The sequence below is a fragment of the Balaenoptera borealis genome (assembly GCF_965194805.1).
Source record: "Balaenoptera borealis genome assembly, chromosome: 3".
Lineage (NCBI taxonomy): Eukaryota > Metazoa > Chordata > Mammalia > Artiodactyla > Balaenopteridae > Balaenoptera > Balaenoptera borealis.
Genome location: NC_138866.1, coordinates 107505153 through 107526121, shown reverse-complemented (window position 1 = coordinate 107526121; position 20969 = coordinate 107505153). Strand labels below are relative to the sequence as shown.

At 43.5% G+C, this 20969-nt stretch overlaps 1 protein-coding gene and 1 long non-coding RNA gene across 2 annotated transcripts in view; one reads left to right on the top strand and one right to left on the bottom strand.

The window, feature by feature from the left end:
• The window catches only part of MYO1E (myosin IE), a 200620-nt gene extending 188645 nt beyond the window's left edge, over window positions 1-11975 (top strand). Inside the window, exons 27-28 of the mRNA XM_082388011.1 lie at window positions 6472-6641; window positions 10895-11975. Coding sequence (XP_082244137.1) covers window positions 6472-6641; window positions 10895-10971 — 247 coding nt within the window. The 3' untranslated portion in view covers window positions 10972-11975. The remainder of the gene's footprint in view (window positions 1-6471; window positions 6642-10894) is intronic.
• Window positions 1-20969, bottom strand: part of LOC309626871 — a 186394-nt gene that overhangs the window by 4528 nt on the left and 160897 nt on the right. The window lies entirely within an intron of this gene.

Sequence of the window (20969 nt, the reverse complement as noted above, 5' to 3'; positions counted from 1 at the left end):
AATACTGAATACAATGTAAATGTTATGTAAATAGTTGCCCTGCCCAGCAAATTCTAGTTTTGCTTTTTGGAGCTTTCCGGAATTTTTTTTCTGAATATTTTCCAATCTCAGTTGGTTGAATCTGTATCTGGGATGCAGAACCCATGGATGTGAAGGGCCAACCGTACAGATTACCCTGAAATGATGGGTCACATGGTAACAGGAAAACTAAATTACACTGTGCCAGAGTTACATATAATGAAACAACTGGATTTGCTCTGTGATGCAGAGTTTTATAACTATATACCAGTGGCAATAGGAAACATAACTTTGTCGTTGTGAGTCTGAAATTCTTGCTCCTGCCCCCATTATCCCAATGAAATAGCTGTTTTTATAACAGTTTTCAATCATGTGAGGTCTATTTGGAATACAAATATCATAAAATGTGAGCCCTACCAAAATTATCTAAATCCTGCATATCCATTACAAAATAAATCTAGGCAAAGCACTTTTAAATGAGTGAAAGTGAGTTATCATGAGGGTAGTGGAGGGATAGTGAGTGGTGTGCTGTGAACGACTAGCTCTCTGGGGATGAAAAGGCGGCAGCTGTAACATTTGTCAGTTTCTGCTCACTGTGGCCGATTTCAAGCTACCAAGGTGACTTCCCCTGGTCCCAGAGCTGGGGGGAGATGTACAGTCTCCCACTGTCCTACGGTGTTCCCACCACAGGTAGGCAGCAGACGTTAATAACTTCAAGAGCGTGGAGAGATGTAAAATGCGGTAAGATAATTAGGTAGGGTCAGATTATGAGTATTTGTTGCCTTTGCTTTTAATATAATTTATTCAGTTAAATGTGTTCGATTGCATGTTTAATAATGACTCTCTTTAACAACTGACCACAAAACTCCTGAAAGCGTAACAAGCCTCTCTCACAGGCTGGGCTGAGCCAGTTCCTGCTCCCTGGGCACAGGGGTCTTGTTTGCTGTGTAAGAAAATCTCAATCCCTTTTTCGTGGCTGTAAGTGGAGTCAACCAGCACCTAAAAGACCTTGATAATTTCTGGCAGCTGGTAGAAAGCCAGCCTCTCTCCTCATTATTGACTGCACAGGATCGCCACCTAGTGGTGGAAGGAGATTGTCTGGGTTGAAGGCTGCGTCTGTGGAACAGAGCTGGGAAAATGGCTGTTCTCGCAGACTGATTTCTGTGGTGCTTTCCAGATCCACAGTGTGGTGAATGGAGAGAGTGATCGCCCCATCGGGGCAGGCTTCCTGTGTTCCATGGTACATCTGACCGTAGGGATCTTGTTGAGAGCACGCTGTAAAGCCTTCTTAGAATTAGAAGAAGGGCCTGGGCCATTGCCGGAATTCCCTCTTTTTACCCCGTGAAGACACTGATCCCTAAAGAGGTGAAGTGATGGCCCCAAGTCACATGCCAGCCGGTGTCAGAACTGGGCCTCAAACCCAGTGCACTGACTCTGACTCTTAAGCCACTGTCCCTTCTGCTACTCCCTCAGAACATGCAGGTTGAGGCCACACAGTCTTCCTGGGCCCGGCGCCAGGTCCAGGGTCCACAGTGGTGAGAACAGCCACCCCCATGGAATCTACTGCCCTGCCAGGGAGTCAGCTGGTACAGGCCCCGGTCCCACTGCATTGACCCCCTGCTCTGAGCAGGTGCAGGCTACCAGAGGATGCTGCCCGGGGTGAAACAAGACCCAAAGGCTGAGCAGGAGTTAGCAGCGGTGGTTACGGGGTGGGGAGCATGGCCAGACCATGGGGCCAGAAAGGTCGTGTGGCTGGAGCTCTGGGAGCCTGCTGCATATGCGTCGTGCCATCCACTGATGAAGCCAGCAGGAAGTTCCAGGAACCTAGGTCAGTCGTTTCGCGGGAACTGTTGTGAGGTTCAATGAGGCAACATCTGAAAATGCCCAGCACAGTACCTTGCCCAGAGCTCCAGGCAGGGGTTCCCAGACCACACCCCATCTGTCAACACAAGAAGAGTGAGGACATGCTTAGATGTGAGAATGAGGCAGGAGTGACGAGTGAGAAGGAGGGCTTTGCTGTAACTGGCTCACTTTGCGAAGGTGCTGCCCTACTGGAGCAGTTGTACCCTTTCCTGGTTACAGAGGACATTTAAAAAGGAAAAAGCCAGACAGTGGTTACCTCGGGATTGCCTAAGCAGCCCCTTTCCGGATGCAGAATGCAGAGCTCTTCTCCACCTCCACGTCCATTCCCCATCAAACACAGTCCCCCAGTCCACACTCTCCCCCCCAGCAAACAACGCCCCATCTCAAAGCTACCTGGAATCTCCCCTCTCCCAACTGTGGAGTGCGGTGAGCCCCATTCAGCCAAGGGATAAATGACCAGATGCCTTTACACTGCATGGTAGCAGTTGTCCAGGGACAATCACGCCAACTGTTGCCAAGAGTTTACTGTACACGGGAACCCAAATCCCCCAGTAATCCCTGAGGTTTTACTTTGATTGGTTTTTACTGAGGAAGTAGGCTCTGATGACTTAGGATCAAAGACCATGAAGTGGCCGTGTTCACACAGGTGTTTAAATGGTCCCCTCACCTCCATCCTCTCCTCCACTGTGTCCCGGATCCTGGGTGGGACACTCAGCAGCTGCTTGCTGTAGTACAAGCTGGCTGAGCTCACTCTGGGTATCAGGAGTGCGCTTCAGAGCCCAAAGAGGCCCATGCAATTTACTTTCTTTTTTTTTAAGGCAGGTTTTTTGAGATATAATTTACATACCATAAAATCAACCCATTCAAAGTACAATACAATTCAACAGGGACTTCCCTCATGGTCCAGTGGTTAAGGCTCTGCACTTCCACTGCAGGGGGCAAGGGTTCGATCCCGTGTCGGGGAACTAAGATCCCACATGCTTCATGGCGTGGCCAAAAAAAAGTACGATTCAACAGCTTTTAGTGTAGTCACAGAGTTGTGCAACCATCATCATAATCTAACTTAGGAAGATTTTCGTTATCCCGAAAAGAACCCTTCTTCCCCTTAGCAGTCATTCCCCCATCCCCCGGCCCTAGGCAACCACTAATCTACTTTATGTCAGTATAGATAAGCCTTTTCCGGACATTTCATATAAATAGGATCATCCTTCTTTTGTTAAGTTTACTCCTAAGTATTATATTCTTTTTGTGTATTGTAAATGAAATTGTTTTCTCAATTGCATTTCTGAATTGTTCATTGCTAGTGCATAGAAATAGAGCTGATTTTTTTTTATTATTTATATTTTGGCTGTGTTGGGTCTTCGTTGCTGCACATGGGCTTTCTCTAGTTGCAGCGAGTGGAGGCTACTCTTGGTTGTGGTGCGCGGGCTTCTCATTGCACTGGCTTCTCTTTGTTGTGGAGCATGGGCTCTAGGCACGCAGGCTTCAGTAGTTGCAGCACACAGGCTCAGTAGTTGCAGCATGGGGGCCCTAGAGCACGTGGACTTGAGTAGTTGCGGTGTGTGGGCTCAGTAGTTGTGGTGCACAGGCTTAGTTTCTCCGCAGCATGTGGGACCTTCTTGGACCAGGGATAGAACCCGTGTCCCCTGCACTGGCAGGTGGATTCTTAACCACCGCGCCACCAGGGAAGTCCCCAGATAATTTTTATACATTGATCTTGTGTTCTATAATCTTGCTGAATCTTTTTATTCTAATAGTTTTTTTTTTAGTGTATTCCTTAGGATTTTCTATGTGCAAGATCATCTCGTCTGCAAATAGAGGTATTTTCACTTCTTTTCTAATCTGTATGACTTTTATTTTTCTTGACTAATGGCTCTGGCTAGAGCTTCCAGTGGGTATTGAACAGAAGTGGTGAGCTAACACCTGTGTTTTGTTCCTGATCTTAGGGGGAAAGTATACTTGTCACCAGCAAATATGATGTAGGCTAGGAGTAGTGGACGGGGTCCTAACCCCAACCAGGGGTCAGACTTCCATGAAGAGAGGTAGGAAGATGCCAGTGTGGCCTGCAGCAGGATGGGAGGCTGGGAGCCAGCAGGGCCACACCTGACAGGGACTTCGTAGGCCAAGAGCAGAGAGAAGCTGTTGGAAGGATTTTCAGTGGAGGGTGAGGTAAACTAATAAATGCTGAGCTGGGGTGATGTTCAGGGAGCCTCGAAAGGAAGCAACTGGCAGGAAAGACATGAAGGGGGAGGAACTGGGTGACCTCCATCAAAGATGGAGGCAGATGGGCAGAGGAGCGAGCGGGGAGACTCCCGGGAAGGCTGCAGGCAGGATGGCCCCTCTTTCCAGAGGGTCATCCAGCTTTGCCTCCATCCTAAGAGGCCCCCCTGCCCAGAGAATGCACCTAAGTCCAAATACTCTTGGGCTCCAGACACCCCATCAACCTGTATTCTCCCCTGGACATAAGAGAGGCCAACTCTTCATCTATGAATATTTGGTGAGCGGATGTGTGTGCACACACGTAAGCCTGCACACACACGTGTGCATATGTGCACGTACCCTCCCAACCCTGTTTCCTGGAACTGCCAGAGTGGAGGCTTCCTCCCTCCCAGGGTGTTGTAATGCACACACCACAGCCCCAGCCCCTCCATTCCTTGTTACTGGGAAATCAGATGACTTCTGGTATCCAGGCTAATGGCTCTTATTAACCAAATGCTGACACATCCCTAATATATAGGTTGCTTAATGAAAAACCTGCTTGTCCAGCCAGCTTTCAGAGAAGCAAGCACTTCCCAAGCAGGGAATGGGGATTTCCAATAGACTAGGAAGGAAATGATGTTATGCTAATGATCTATACAACGCCTTTCCTCTTCGATGAAAGAAAGCGTCTGGTGGGGGTGGGAAGGTGGGGACGGGGTTGATCTGAGAAGAGTGGAGCCTGAGTTACCTTGGGGTTTGCTCCCTCCTACTCAGGGAACCCCCCGCCCCTGCTGGGGACAGCTAGCAGCCAGTAACCCCTCACCCCCAGCCAACCCCCTCGTGATCCGACTTGCTCAGCAGCCAGCAGCATCTATTATCACAGGACCTCGACAAGGACAGCGAGGCTCTGGCCTCCTTAGAGCACAGCTCGAAACTGGGTGTGCTGTTTCCAGAACTCAAGCCCCAGGAAATACCCTCCCTTTTCCTCCCTCCTCCCACAGGTGTTAACAGGCCCAGCCAGCGCCACAATGTTGAGCTCAGCCCAGGCCCTCTTAGAAGAAATCTTAAGTTTCTTTCGTAAGCGAATGAATGTAGGCTTCACTTTGGTTAGTCCTTAAGCTAAGGGGGAGGGGGGACTGTTGGCTATATTTCTATTTCCTAAATGCATTCTCTAAATGCTTTTCATGAACATATTTAATAAATGGTTGTTCCAGATATGTTTAAAGATCTAACTAGGACCAACCTAGAGTTACATGCCTTTGAGACAGTGTATGAATGGTGACCGGAGGCTGCACAGTTTGTAGAAAGAATACATTTAAAGCTACAAGACCTGGTTAGGGTCTGAAGCTGGAGATATTTTTGATGATCATGACCAGGGAGAGGAGGTGCTACTGGCGTGCCAGGGGTAAAGGCGAGGGGTGTTGCTTAACACCCTACAGTACACAGGACAGCCCCCGCAGCAAAGGATTATCTATCCGCCCAAAGTGTCAGTAGTGCTGATGTTGAGAAATTACTTTGGATAAACTTTTGCACAAGAACATTCATAGCAGCATTTCTTTGTAATGAAATTGGAATCATCCCAAGTAACCATCAACAATGGACTAGATAAGTAAATTGTGACATATTCATGCAATGGAATAGTAAGTATAAAGCAGTGAGAATGAATGAATCAAACTACATGCATCAACAGTGTTCATCTCAAAAATGGAGCGAGTGAGGGGATTCCCTGGCGGTCCAGTGGTTAGGACTCGGTGCTTTCAGTGCCGTGGCCCAGGTTCAATCCCTGGTCAGGGAACTAAGATCCCAAAAGCCATGAAGTGCGGCTGGAAAAAAAAAATGGAGCAAGTGATAGTAGCATGTGATTCACTTCATATAGTTAAAAAACAGACAAACTACAAGTATCATTTAGGGATACTTATGTGCGTGGTAAAACTACAAAGCAGAATTATTAATACAAAATGCAAGCTAGGGGTTCATTCTGGGAGGGATTGTAGTTGAGGAGAGGCACCTGCAGGCGTCTATGGCAAAGTTCTGTTTCCACAGTTGAGGGAGGGGGATAGATACATGACTATTTGTTTTATTATCATTTAGATGTATAAATATGTTTTATAAACCTTGGTAGGAATGTGTGTCTTTTCCACATTTCCTTCTATGCTGGGGACACAGCAACAGAGGCTAATGTTTATGAAGAGCTAGCTACATGCTTTTGCAATGACCTTGTCAGGGAGGGTGTTTTACTCTCTGAGAAAGTTTAGGAAGTGACATGTCCTTCTAAGGATAGGGCTGGACTTGAACTTGAGCTGGCCAGTGCTGGCCCCATGCTCCAAACTACCATGTGGTGCTGCTGCCTCCTGTTGGGTCCCTTCTCACCTGCCTCCACTCTTTCCACAGGGTCCGGAGACAAACAACCAGCCGGCCTCCCCCAGCAGGGGGCAGACCCAAGCCCCAGCCCAAGCCCAAGCCTCAGGTGCCACAGTGCAAGGCTCTGTATGCCTATGATGCTCAGGACACAGACGAACTCAGCTTCAATGCCAATGACATTATCGATATTATCAAAGAAGGTAAGTGCATGGCTGGCTGGGACAGCCTCCAAAAAGCATATGGTTATATTGCTATAAAAACTAGTATAAACGTGAAAGGAATTTGTGGGCTCCTCTCACTGAAACTTGCAGAGGTAGGTCAGGTTTCAGGCTGATCAAGACTCCAGCTTCATTTTTAAAAAATACTTCTTTCAGCTCTGCCCTCTTCTTTGTATCTGTTCCCTCCTCAGGCTGTTTTTCCTCACGGTAGCAAAAAGGCTGTATCAGTTCCAGGCCAACAGATCAAACCATCTCCGAAATCCACTTTACCTCTGAAACTTCTCTTAGCCATTGGACAAAAGTCCCAGGTTTCCCTCAGATTGGACCAAATTGGTCATGTGCCCATCCCTGAATCAATCTCTGTAGCAAGGCAAAGGCTGTACCCCAAGTGGGTTAGACCTGGCTGGGACAGCCCGAGGTAACGGGAGTTAGGCCTCTCCCACCCAGATTTCATGGCCTCCTCCTAATGAAGGTAGATGGAATGGAAGCCAGGGAGACAACTTGTAACATCCATTATAAAAGTGGTCTGTGGGCTTGGCTGAATATGTTACTAATTTGGTAAAGAAGGTAAGTTAGAATATAATATACATATAATCAAACATTATTCCTTATGGAAGCATAAAAAACAAAGATAACTCTTAACTTAGGATGTTAGAAAAAGCCCCATGAAGGAAATGGCATTTGTGGTGAGGGATAGGAAGACTGACAGAGAGAGGCGCCATGGAGGCTGGAAAGAGTGGGTCCTTTTAGGAAAATGAGCCGACACTCAACCCAGGTGCAGAATCCCTGAGGAGATGTCATGGGGGATGAGATGAAGCCAGAGTGGCCTGGTCCTAGAGGCCCTGGGTGTCAGGCTCAAGACAAGTTGTCAAGACAGAGTAGAGCCATCCAAGGTGTATGAGCAGAGTAAGGACAACCTGAGTGGAGAGTGGTTCATGGCAGGGCTAGCTTTCAGGAAGAGGTAGCCAAGGGCAGTTCTAGGAATCACCTGGGCTCACTCCCAGGAGAACTCCAGGTCCCCAGACCAACCTCCTTCAAATGTTCTCTGGGTGCTCTTTTTATCTCCTTTAGCCATCTGGTTTTCTACAGGTGTTAATATTTTAAGTCATTTAGTATCCTTCAAAAGTTGTAATAAAAAAAGTATTGAAATAAACTCTTAGTAATACAAACAGAATTTTTATCACCAGCTTTGTTCAGCAAAAATATGGGAAATGACCTAGTATCCAGTGACGGGGATTAGTTTAATAAGCTTTGCTATATCCATTCAGTGAACTTTGATGCAAAAATTTTTGTGTTAAAGATAATGATGCAAAAGTACATACATTATTGAAATGGAAAAATGTTCATGGAGAAAAGGAAAAAGTTAGGTTAGCAACTGTGGACTACAGTCTCATTTCTGTAAAAATATAAAACACATGGAATAGAAAAATGTTTTCTAAAAAAAATGTTTAAAAATAGAAAATGTTAAAGTGGTCTCCTTAAGTGTTGAACTTTAAGTATTACTTTCTTTTCACTTCTCAGTATTTTCAAAATTTTCTAGAAATAACATGTACTGGATATAATTAAAACATATATTTGTGTAAAATGTAGAGTCCTAAAAGTTATCAAAACATGCTATAAATTATTGCTGTAATTTAAACAGTGTGGTGTGAGTGCAGGAATTGACATATAGATACAAAGGATAGAATAGCATTCAGAAGCAGACCCTTGTGTGCATAGGTATTTAATAGATGATAAATGTGGCATTTGAAATCAGGGGAAAGGATAGACAATTACTTTCCATTTTGAAAAGAAAATAAAGTTTGATCTCTGCCTCATACACAAAATAAATATCAGATAAATTAAAGATCTAAAACTATATAATTAAATTACAGAAGTCTTAGAAGGAAACCTAGAATATTATATTAATCTTTGGGTGAGAAAAGTCTTCCTATGGAAGATGTCAAACTCAAAAACCATATGGGATTTAACCTCATAAAAAGGCTAAATTAAAACCTATGTGGTGAATAGCACTGGGAACAAAGTTAAATTATGGAAAACAGACTAGGCAAAAATGTTTTACATATATAAATAGCTCCTCCATGTAAATAATACAAATAATCCGGCCCAAAAGTGGACAAAGGCTATTGAGGCAATCAGTGCACAGCAGAGCCTCCTTAACCATCAGCGAAATGCAAAGCAAAGCATTTCATCTGTGATAGCAGCAAAGATTAAAATATGAGAGGGACTTCCCTGGCAGTCGAGTGGTTAGGAATCGGTGCTTTCACTGCCCGGGCCCCAGGTTCAATCCCTACTCTGGGAACTAAGATCCCGCAAGCTGCGAGATGAGGCCAAAAGAAAAAAAAAAAAGTGAGAGTTCACATTCCCTAATCCAAATCCTTCAAGCTAACTGAGTTTCAGAAATCAGAGATGGGAGCTTTTTCACAGTATGTAACACCCCTTGCGGGTCCCAGGGAAACAGCTTAGATCAGCCTCGGTATTTCTGCCGTGGAACCTGAGAGCATTCACATGCAGTGGAAAGAGACATCATAAACAAGCCCATGTCAGTTCAGGTCAAGCTTTCCCATGAAATGAGTTTCAGAAAACTTCATTTTCAGAACTTTCTGGATTTTGTCATTGCAAATAAAGTGTGGAGTGTAATATCTTTGGTTAGTCAGGGAAATAGGTACCTCCTTTCACTATTTACTGCTGGAATAGACTTTTGGGAAGGAAAGTTAACAGTATTCATCAAAATTGTAAAATCCCCGTATCAAAATGATTACTTTGGATTTATATATTAACCCCTTCCCCCAAGATAAGTCCCAAATAAATTAATATTTACATGCGTAAAAGAAACATAAAAGTCCTAGAAGTAAGTATAGAAGAGTTTTCTTTTACTGTCAGTGTGGGAAAGGATTTCTAAAAGTGATAGAAAACTAAAAAGCTGTAAAATCATCATCTGATTCAACTGCTCAAATATTAAAATGTCATAAAAATTGGAAGAGGGATATTTGTAACTCATGTGACAGATTCACTAGTATATAAAGAACTCCTAATCAACAAGATAAGAGACCAGCAACCAATAGAAAAATAGGCAAATGATATGAACAGTGGACTATAAGCAGCTATAGAATACAGAAGCTCTTTATATACAGATATGAAATGATTTGTAGTATGTATTATTAAGGTTTAAAAAGTACAGAACATGTAGTATGCTACCACTTGTGTACAAAAGAGGTTTTTTCGTTTGTTTGTTTGTTTGAATAAATGCCTTTATAGACATGAAATATCTCTGGAAGAAAGTGCAAGAAATAGGTAATACTGCTTGCCCTCAAAGAAGGGATCTGGGTAGCTGTTTTCACTGTTTATCCTTTTGTACTTCTGCAAGTACACATGAAAGTATTACCTATTACAAAAAATAAATTAGATTTTCTTACAAAGGATACTAGAAGGTGCATATTCTTTGATCCAAGAATCTATCCTATAGAACTACTTGCACGTGGACATAATACAGACATATGTATGGACATTTATTGCATTAACAATGAAAAATTGGGGAACAAATGTCCATCAGTAAGGGAATGTTATATAAAATTTGGTATACAATGCAGCTGTTTAAAAAATGAGATAGTCATGGAAAGATTATTGAGTATTGAAAAGCAAGATGCAGAATAGTAAGGTATAGAATGGCCTGTTTAAAATGAATGTGTGTGTTTATAATCACGGAAAAATATATACCAAATTACTGCTGAAGGGACTGGGATTAAGCTGGGACGTAATTACGGTGAAGTGTTGCAGATCAGTTCTCCCAGAAAGGCTGTGAGGTGGAGTGAGGAGTGTGAAAGATGCAGTGGGGGAATAGCCACTGCGAAAGAAAAGGGGGGAAGCAGGATTAGAGCCATCTGACCACAAGGCGACCTCACAGTCTGCCGGCCCAGCAGCTGCCCCAGAGCCAGGACTGCTCGCAGGGGAGGCTGGAAGGCTTAGGCCCCGAGAGAAGCAATGTCTCCAAGGCAGGGCAGATCCCACAGGGCCGAGAGCTGGAGACTGACAGCAAAACCTCACATCTGGGCAGCGGGTTCTTCTGGAACGGGGCCTGAGTGGCACATCTGCATGTCTAGTTTTCATTAAAATTAAGAAGGGAAAGAACATGGATGGAGCCCTTTGCCCGTGGGATGCACCCACAGGAGCAGGGTGCATCTGGCCTGGGCAGAAAGCCTTGCTCACCATCACCTCCACCATCTGTGTCCCTGCAGATCCTTCTGGCTGGTGGACCGGGCGGCTACGAGGCAAGCAGGGCCTGTTCCCCAACAACTACGTGACCAAGATCTGAGGCGCACAGAGACTCCGATGCACAGGACAGAGGAACTTCAGGCACAGACAGGGGAGGGGACATTTGGGGGCTCTCCTTCTGATCCATAGTGAGCAATTGCTTCTGCAAGGCCTGGAGCTATTCTGGCATCTTGCCCATGGAGGACCTCCAAAAGCTGGGCTGGGGACAGGGAATGTCACTCCATAAATGATCCTAAAAGGTAGCCTATTCATAGGAACCCTGGAGGGCAAACCAAGCACCCACTCAGATTTATTTATTCTATTTAAACCTGGTGAGAGGACAGGTGAGGTCCACTCAGACCTTGCTGACTCTAACAAAATAGCACCTGCTCACTCACCAGGCCCAGGGAATGGCTGTAGGCGGCCACTGACAAGTGCCTTTAGTTGAAGAGCACATTTCTTTCATCCCTCTTTTCATTACCTGACGTACACATTCCTCGGCCACCTTCCCTCAGGGAAGACCCACTCTCTGCAGGTGGGGCTTGGCGTGAGCAGGCACTTCCCGTGCAAATGTCAAGGGCCCGCAGAGCCCACAGGTGCAGTGGGTGCTGGTTTACACTTTGCTGGGCTGCAGGGGCTGAGGCTGGGCTGTCGGCCAGGCTTTCTCTGGGTCTTCAGTTGGAATGTGGCTGGCCCATGTTGGTTTTTGTGTTTAATGCTGTACCTATTACAAGAAGGATCTCTTTTTTTTCCAAGCTGTACATTTATAAAAACAGATCATATACTGTATATATAAAAAATCTCAAGATGATAGAAACATGTATGAATGTACTAAGTAGTATTCCACTGTACTTATTCATAAGATAGGATTTATTACAAAACTCACACCAGGTACTTACAGTTGTGCACTACTCCTTTTCAACTATAGAATCAGTGTTACTGCTTTCTAGCTCAGTCCCTGCAAACCCTTCCCAACCCTCTCCTGTAGGTAATTTTCCTCTGCTGGCCCCCCACCCCATGTCTCCTCCCCTTACCTCCTAAATAAATAAAGGAATCAGTGAACCACCTTGTTCTTTCATGACGTCTGTCCAGCTTGGATTGTGTCCACTGCCACAAGAGAAGGTATGTTGAAGTCCTAACCCCTAGCACCTTACTTGGAAACAGGGTCTTTACAGAGGTAATCAAGTTAAAATGGGGTCGTTAGTGAGGGCCCTAATCCAGTACAAGTGGTATCCTGATAAAACGAGATTTGGACACAGATCAATCAACACACAGAGAAGGAGAAGATGAGGTGAAGAGTCAGCCACCTGCAAGCCAAGGGCTTGGAACAGGTCCTCACAGCCCTCAGAGGAAACCATTCCTGCCAACATCTGCATATTGGACTTCCAGCCTCTGCAGTGGTAAGGCAGTAAATTTCTGCTGGTAAGCCACCCAGTCTGCGGTACTTAATTAAGGCAGCCCTAGCACACCAAGGCAGTGTTTACTGCAGTAGTAGTGAAAAGTTGGAAACACTGTCATGTCCATCAATAAGGAATTGGTCATAGGGGTACCATCACTTCTTAACCTCTCCTTCTCCCAGTTGCCCTCAGCCATTCGTAAGCTCCTGGGAAAGTAGGATTTGACCACACACACCTCTTGCCATTTCAGGATCCCCAAGTCCATGGGAAAAAAATTATCAGGGATTACATATTAGGGGAAAAATATATCTGAATTTGGGGCAAAGTAAATAATTGTATTTTACTTCAGGTACAGAGAGCAAACTTCATTTGCTAACAATAAACAAAGTTTAAAGTATATTTCAGTTCCATTTTGTGACCACCTAAGAGAGAGGAAAATAAAGCTGTAATTTGATGACATAAGGAAAGGTAATTCTATGGACACTAACAGTCTCTCTATTTTACAAGGGACTTTAAATTTCACATTCCTGGGCTCACTGAGAGTTGGAGGAAGGAGACAGAACCAGAATTCAAATGAGGAGCATCATGGACTCCCCTTGAGCAGACTCAAGGTGCAGGCTGCTTTCTCACGGGCAGGACCACCCAAACTGCACTCCTGTGTTACCATGAACCCCTGTCCCAGCTCCCACGTGGCTCACCCAGGGCCATGCTCAAGTAAGTGCTCAACAGATGTTGCCCGAATAGGTGACTGAATTGATGTTTATAGGTGAAGAAGACTTAAACATTGGTTTCCTCTCATCTCTGGATCCAGCCAGGCCTGCCATTTTGTTCACTGTTCAGTTAAACAGACATGAAATTAGTTCAAGAATCACTTAACCAGGGGCAACATAAAGAGGATTAAGAGCCATCCCAGCCTTCTAGAACTTGCCATCCTGTTTAGGAGAAGGGGCATGTGTGTGCACACACCACACATGTATAGCAGTAGAAACTGCATTGTAAAAATGTGACAGATTCCTTCAGCTGATGGTTTAAAGTAACCAAGAGTTGGTTGTTTGGCCTGAGGCGACCCAACACTGGAGCCTACCCAGGCTCTTTGGTGGGGCTAATGGCGGACTCTGGGAGGGCTCACACCAAGGAGTACTTCCCAGAACTTCTGCTGCCAGTGTCCTTGTCCTCACAGTGAGACACAGCCACCCCCTGCCTCTGCAGGAGACCCTCCAACACTAGCAGCCTGTGGAACAAAAACCACATTCACAGAAAGACAGACAAGATGAAAAGGCAGAGTGCTATGTACCAGATGAAGGAACAAGATAAAACCCCAGAAAAACAACTAAATGAAGTGGAGCTAGATAGGCAACCTTCCAGAAAAAGAATTCAGAATAATGATAGCGAAGATGATCCAGGACCTCGGGAAAAGAATGGAGGCAAAGATCGAGAAGATGCAAGAAATGTTTAACAAAGACCCAGAAGAATTAAAGAACAAACAAACAGAGATGAACAATACAATAACTGAAACAAAAAATACACTAGAAAGAATCAATAGCAGAATAACTGAGGCAGAAGAACGGATAAGTGACCTGGAAGACAGAATGGTGGAATTCACTGCTGTGGAACAGAATAAAGAAGAAGAATGAAAAGAAATGAAGATGGCCTGAGACACCTCTGGGACAACATTAAATGCAACAACATTTGCATTATAGGGGTCCCAGAAGGAGAAGAGAGAGAGAAAGGACCAGAGAAAATATTTGAAGAGATTATCATCGAAAACTTACCTAACATGGGAAAGGAAATAGCCACCCAAGTCCAGGAAGCACAGAGAGTCCCATACAGGATAAACCCAAGGAGAAACATGCCAAGACACATAGTAATCAAATTGGCAAAAATTAAAGAAAAAGAAAAATTATTGCAAGCAGCAAGGAAAAAATGACAAATAACATATAAGGAAACTCCCATAAGTTTAACAGCTGATTTCTCAGCAAAAACTCTACAAGCCACAAAGGAGTGGCATGATATACTTAAAGTGATGAAAGGGAAGAAACTACAACCAAGGTTACTCTACCCAGCAAGGATCTCATTCAGATTCGATGCAGAAATCAAAAGCTTTACAGACAAGCAAAAGCTAAGAGAATTCAGTACCACCAAACCAGCTCTACAACAAATGCTAAAGGAACTTCTCTAAGTGGGAAACACAAGAGAAGAAAAGGACCTACAAAAACAAATACAAAACAATTAAGAAAATGGTCATAGGAACATACATATCAATAATTACCTTAAACATAAATGGATTAAATGCTCCAACCAAAAGACACAGGCTTGCTGAATGGATACAAAAACAAGACCCATATATATGCTGTCTACAAGAGACCCACTTCAGACCTAGGGACACATACAGACTGAAAGTGAGGGGATGGAAAAAGATATTCCATGCAAATGGAAATCAAAACAAAGCTGGAATAGCAATACTCATATCAGATAAAATAGATTATAAAATAAAGAATGTTACAAGAGACAAGGAAGGACAGTACAAAATGATCAAGGGATCAATCAAAGAAAAAGATATAACAATTATTAATATATATGCACCCAACATAGGACCACCTCAATACATACGGCAACTGCTAACAGCTATAAAAGAGGAAATCGACAGTAACACAATAGTGGGGGACTTTTACACCTCACTTACACCAATGGACAGATCATCCAAACAGAAAATTAATAAGGAAACACAAGCTTTAAATGACACAATAGACCAGATAGATTTAATTGATATTTATAGGACATTCCACCAGAAAAGAGCAGATTACATTTTCTTCTCAAGTGCGCGTGGAACATTCTCCAGGATAGATCACATCTTGGGTCACAAATCAAGCCTCAGTAAATTTAAGAAAATTGAAATCATATCAAGCATCTTTTCTGACCACAACACTATGAGATTAGAAATCAATTACAGGGAAAAAAACCATAAAAATCGCAAACACATGGAGGCGAAACAATATGTTACTAAATAACCAAGAGATCACTGAAGAAATCAAAGAGGAAATTAAAAAATACCTAGAGACAGATGACAATGAAAACACGACGATCCAAAACCTATGGGATGCAGCAAAAGCAGTTCTAAGAGGGAAGTTTATAGCTATAAAAGCCTACCTAAATAAACAAGAAAAATCTCAAGAAAACAATCTAACCTTACACCTAAAGGAACTAGAGAAAGAAGAACAAACAAAACCCAAAGTTAGTAGAGGCAAAGAAATCATAAAGATCAGAGCAGAAATAAATGAAATAGAAACAAAGAAAACAATAGCAAAGATCAATAAAACTAAAAGCTGGTTCTTTGAGAAGATAAACAATATTGATAAAGCATTAGCCAGACTCATCAAGAAAAAGAGGGAGAGGACTCAAATCAATAAACTTAGAAATGAAAAAGGAGAAGTTACAACAGACACCACAGAAATACAAAGCATCCTAAGAGACTACCACAAGCAACTCTATGCCAAAATGGGATAAAATGGACAACCTGGAAGAAATGGACAAATTCTTAGAAAGGTATAACCTTCCAAGACTGAACCAGGAAGAAATAGAAAATATGAACAGACAAATCACAAGTAATGAGATTAAAACTGTGATTAAAAGTCTTCCAACAAACAAAAGCCCAGGACCAGATGGCTTCACAAGTGAATTCTATCAAACATTTAGAGAAGAGCTAACACCTATCCTTCTCAAACTCTTCCAAAAAATTGCAGAGGAAGGAACACCCCCCCAAACTCATTCCATGAGGCCACCATCACCCTGATACCAAAACCAGACAAGGATACTACAAAAAAAGAAAATTACAGACCAATATCACTGATGAATATAGATGCAAAAATCCTCAACAAAATACTAGCAAACAGAATCCAACAACACATTAAAAGGATCATACACCATGATCAAGTGGGATTTATCCCAGGGATGCAATGATTCTTCAATATATGCAAAACAATCAATGTGATACACCATATTAGCAAATTGAAGGATAAAAACCATATGATCATCTCAATAGATGCAGAAAAAGCTTTTGACAAAATTCAACACCCATTTATGATAAAAACTCTGCAGAAAGTGGGCATAGAGGGAACCTACCTCAACATAATAAAGGCCATATATGACAAACCCACAGCAAACATCATTCTCAATGGTGAAAAACTGAAAGCATTTCCTCTGAGATCAGGAACAACACAAGGATGTCCACTCTCACCACTGTTATTCAACATAGTTTTGGAAGTCCTAGCCCTGGCAATCAGAGAAGAAAAAGAAATAAAAGGAATCCAAATCAGAAAAGAAGAAGTAAAGCTGTCACTGTTTGCAGATGACATGATACTATACATAGAGAATCCTAAAGATGCCACCAGAAAACTACTAGAGCTAATCAATGAATTTGGTAAAGTTGCAGGATACAAAATTAATGCACAGAAATCTCTTGCATTCCTATACACTAATGATGAAAAATCTGAACGAGAAATTAAGGAAACACTCCCATTTACCATTGCAACAAAAAGAATAAAATACCTAGGAATAAAGCTACCTAGGGAGACAAAAGACCTGTATGCAGAAAACTGTAAGACACTGATGAAAGAAATTAAAGATGATACCAGCAGATGGAGAGATATACCATGTTCTTGGATTGGAAGAATCAATATTGTGAAAATGACTATACTACCCAAAGCAATCTACAGATTCAATGCAATCCCTATCAAATTACCAATGGCCTTTTTTTTTTTTTTTTTTTAACAGAACTAGAACAAAAAATCTTAAAATTTGTATGGAGACACAAAAGACCCCGAATAGCCAAAGCAGTCTTGAGGGAAAAAAATGGAGCTGGAGGAATCAGACTCCCTGACTTCAGACTCTACTACAAAGCTACAGTCATCAAGACAATATGGTGCTGGCACAAAAACAGAAATAAAGATCAATGCAACAAGATAGAAAGCCCAGAGATAAACCCACGCACCTATGGTCAACTAATCTATGACAAAGGAGGCAAGGATATACAATGGAGAAAAGACAGTCTCTTCAATAAGTGGTGCTGGGAAAACTGGACAGCTACATGTAAAAGAATGAAATTACAACACTCCCTAACACCATACACAAAAATAAACTCAAAATGGATTAGAGACCTAAATGTAAGACCGGACACTATAAAACTCTTAGAGGAAAACATAGGAAGAACACTCTTTGACATAAATCACAGCAAGATCTTTTTTGATCCACCTCCTAGAGTAATGGAAATAAAAACAAAAATAAACAAATGGGACCTAATGAAACTTCAAAGCTTTTGCACAGCAAAGGAAACCATAAACAAGACGAAAAGACAACCCTCAGAATGGGAGAAAATATTTGCAAACGAATCAACGGACAAAGGATTAATCTCCAAAATACATAAACAGCTCATGCAGCTCAATATTAAAAAAACAAACAACCCAATGCAAAAATGGGTAGAAGACCTAAATAGACATTTCTCCAAAGAAGACATACAGATGGCCAAGAAGCACATGAAAAGCTCCTCAACATCACTAATTATTAGAGAAATGCAAATCAAAACTACAATGAGGTATCACCTCACACCAGTCAGAATGGCCATCATCAGAAAATCTACAAACAACAAATGCTGGAGAGGGGGTGGAGAAAAGGGAACCCTCTTGCACTGTTGGTGGGAATGTAAATTGATACAGCCACTATGGAGAACAGTATGGAGGTTCCTTAAAAAACTAAAAATAGAATTATCATATGACCCAGCAATCCCACTAGTGGGCATATACCCAGAGAAAACCATAATTCAAAAAGACACATGCACCCCAATGTTCATTGCAGCACTATTTACAATAGCCAGGTCATGGAAGCAACCTAAATGCCCACTGACAGACGAATGGATAAAGAATATGTGGTACACATATACAATGGAATATTACTCAGCCATAAAAAGGAACGAAATTGGGTCACTTGTAGAGACGCGGATGGACCTACAGACTGTCATACAAGTGAAGTAAGTCAGAAAGAGAGAAACGAGTATCATATATTAACGCATATATGTGGAATCTAGAAAAATGGTACAGATGAACCAGTTTGCAGCGCAGAAATAGAGACACAGATGTAGAGAACAAATGTATGGACACCAAGGGGGGAACACGGGTGGGGGTAGTGGTGGTGGTCGGATGAATTAGGAAATTGGGATTGACATGTATACACTAACATGTATAAAATAGATAACTAATAAGAACCTGCTGTATAAAAAAATAAATAAAATTTAAACTTAAAAAAAACTTAATTTGAAGCTATAAATAAATAATAAAGTAACCAAGAACCACATGAGCAGGCTTGAACTTGGACCCTAGGGCAGAGGTGTTCAAACTTGCTGGACCAGCAGTTCCCAAACCCTTTACACTCTTCCATATTATTGAAGACCTCCAAGAATTCTGCTTTTGTGGGTTATAGCTATCAGTATTTACCATATTAGAAATTCAACTGAGAAAATTTTAAAACACCAACGAACACACACATTCTATCATCACATGTCATATAGCTTCTGGAAGATTCCACCATCAACTACTGACAATGAAGAATGAAAAAAGCAAATAACATGCTAGTATTATCATGAAAAGGGTTTTGACCTCATCGACTTCTTAAAACTGGCCACAGGGCTTCCCTGGTGGCGCAGTGGTTAAGAATCTGCCTGCCAATGCAGGGGATACGGGTTCGAGCCCTGGTCCGGGAAGATCCCACATGCCGCGGGGCAACTAAGCCCATGCGCCACAACTACTGATCCTGCACTCTAGAGCCTGTGAGCCACAACTACTGAAGCCCGCGCGCCTAGAGCCCATGCTCCGCAACAAGAGAAGCCACTCCAATGAGAAGCCCGCACACCGCAACAAAGAGTAGCCCCCGCTCACCGCAACTAGAGAAAGCCCGCGCACGTCAATGAAGACCCAAAGCAGCCAAAAATAAAATAAAATTAAAAAAAAAAAAAAAACTGGCCACATTTTAAGGACCACAGAGGGGGTAAGTGCTAATAAATGGAGGATGCCACATGCAGGGAGAGCACCTGGTTTTTTGTTTTTTTTTTTTTATTTTTGGCTGTGTTGGGTCTTTGTTGCTGCACACGGGCTTTCTCTAGTTGCGGCAAGTAGAGGCTACTCTCGGTTGCGGTGCGCAGGCTTCTCATTGCAGTGGCTTCTCTTGTTGCGGAGCACAGGGTCTAGGCACGCGGGTTTCAGTAGTTGTGGCACGCAGGCTCAGTAGTTGTGGCTCACGGGCTGTAGAGCACAGGCTCAGTAGTTGTGGCTCACGGGCTGTAGAGCACAGGCTCAGTAGTTGTGGCGCACGGGCTTAGTTGCTCCGCAGCATGTGGGATCTTCCCCAACCAGGGCTCGAACCCCTGTTCTCTGCATTGGCAGGCGGATTCTTAACCACTGCGCCACCAGGGAAGCCCGAGCACCTGGTTTTCTGAAAACGTTACGCAAAGGGCCATCTCTCCACAGTGCTCAGGAAAGTGAGACTCGCCCATGGAGAGGGCAAAGCTGAGCTTTCCTTATGAGCTTGCTCCCCCACCAGCAGGGGTGCAGACCACCCACACCCACCTGATCACACATGACCCGTCACCATTATTACCAAGTCCACCCCATGAAGGCAGAAAGGGGTGAGGAGTGCAGTTTCCTTTTTAAAGGATGTTCCCTCCAAAGCACACACACCACATCCACTCATATTCTGCTGGCCAGAACTTAGTCACATGGCCTCAGATGCAAGGGGGATTGGGAGCCTCTTGCTGGAAACGGTCTCTGCACAGAGCAGCTTGCCCAGGGCTGAGAGCTCCCTCTCAGCCATGGCTCCTTCCAGGCAGAGATGCTCACAAGAACAAGTGAGAGACAACATGGCTGTGCAGCCACAGAACTTACGGTCTCCAACAGCTCGCTGCGGAGCAGGGCATGTGCACAATCCAAATCCTCTCACTTGTGACTCCCTCTCAACTCCCCCAGACCTGAGTGGAGCTGGGCAGACCTGGGCTGGCCCTGCGTCTGGTACAGGTGGTTTTCTGGGCAGTTTCATTGGCAAGTGGGGGTAGAGTCCGGGTTCAGGAGCAGAGCATGCATGGTGCATCTTTGGTGGAGAGCCTAACAATTTCACTGAACCCCTCACCTTTGTAGACAAAAGAATAGGAGCCACTCTGCATTGTTGCCCCCTTTCCCTCCTTGTTTTGTCTCCTGAGGCCTGGCTGGTCTTCACAGTTCCTCCTGAATTTTGGAACTCACTTTTACTCCTCCCAGCTCATCTTGATCCCTTTCCTGTCTACTGTATGGGACCTATGCTGCTAACCAGCCTGTTCTAGTCGAAAATCTCCACTTTGCAAATGAGAAGGTGCAGGACGGTTCACTACCTCACCCAAGGTCACACAGCTGTCAACCAGACCAGCCACCATTTGAACCCTGATTGGCCCAAAGGCCCATGCTTTTAATCTTGGTCTTCAATTCAACAAATATTAAGGAGTTTGATAGTCTGTCAACCTTTAAACTTCCAATATCTTTCTCTCAAAAAGCAAAAACCTATAAACAGAAGAAAAACCTCACAAATATGACTCAATAGCTATAAATTGGTAAACTCTTTTGATGGGCAAGAGCTATGTCTAACACTTCAG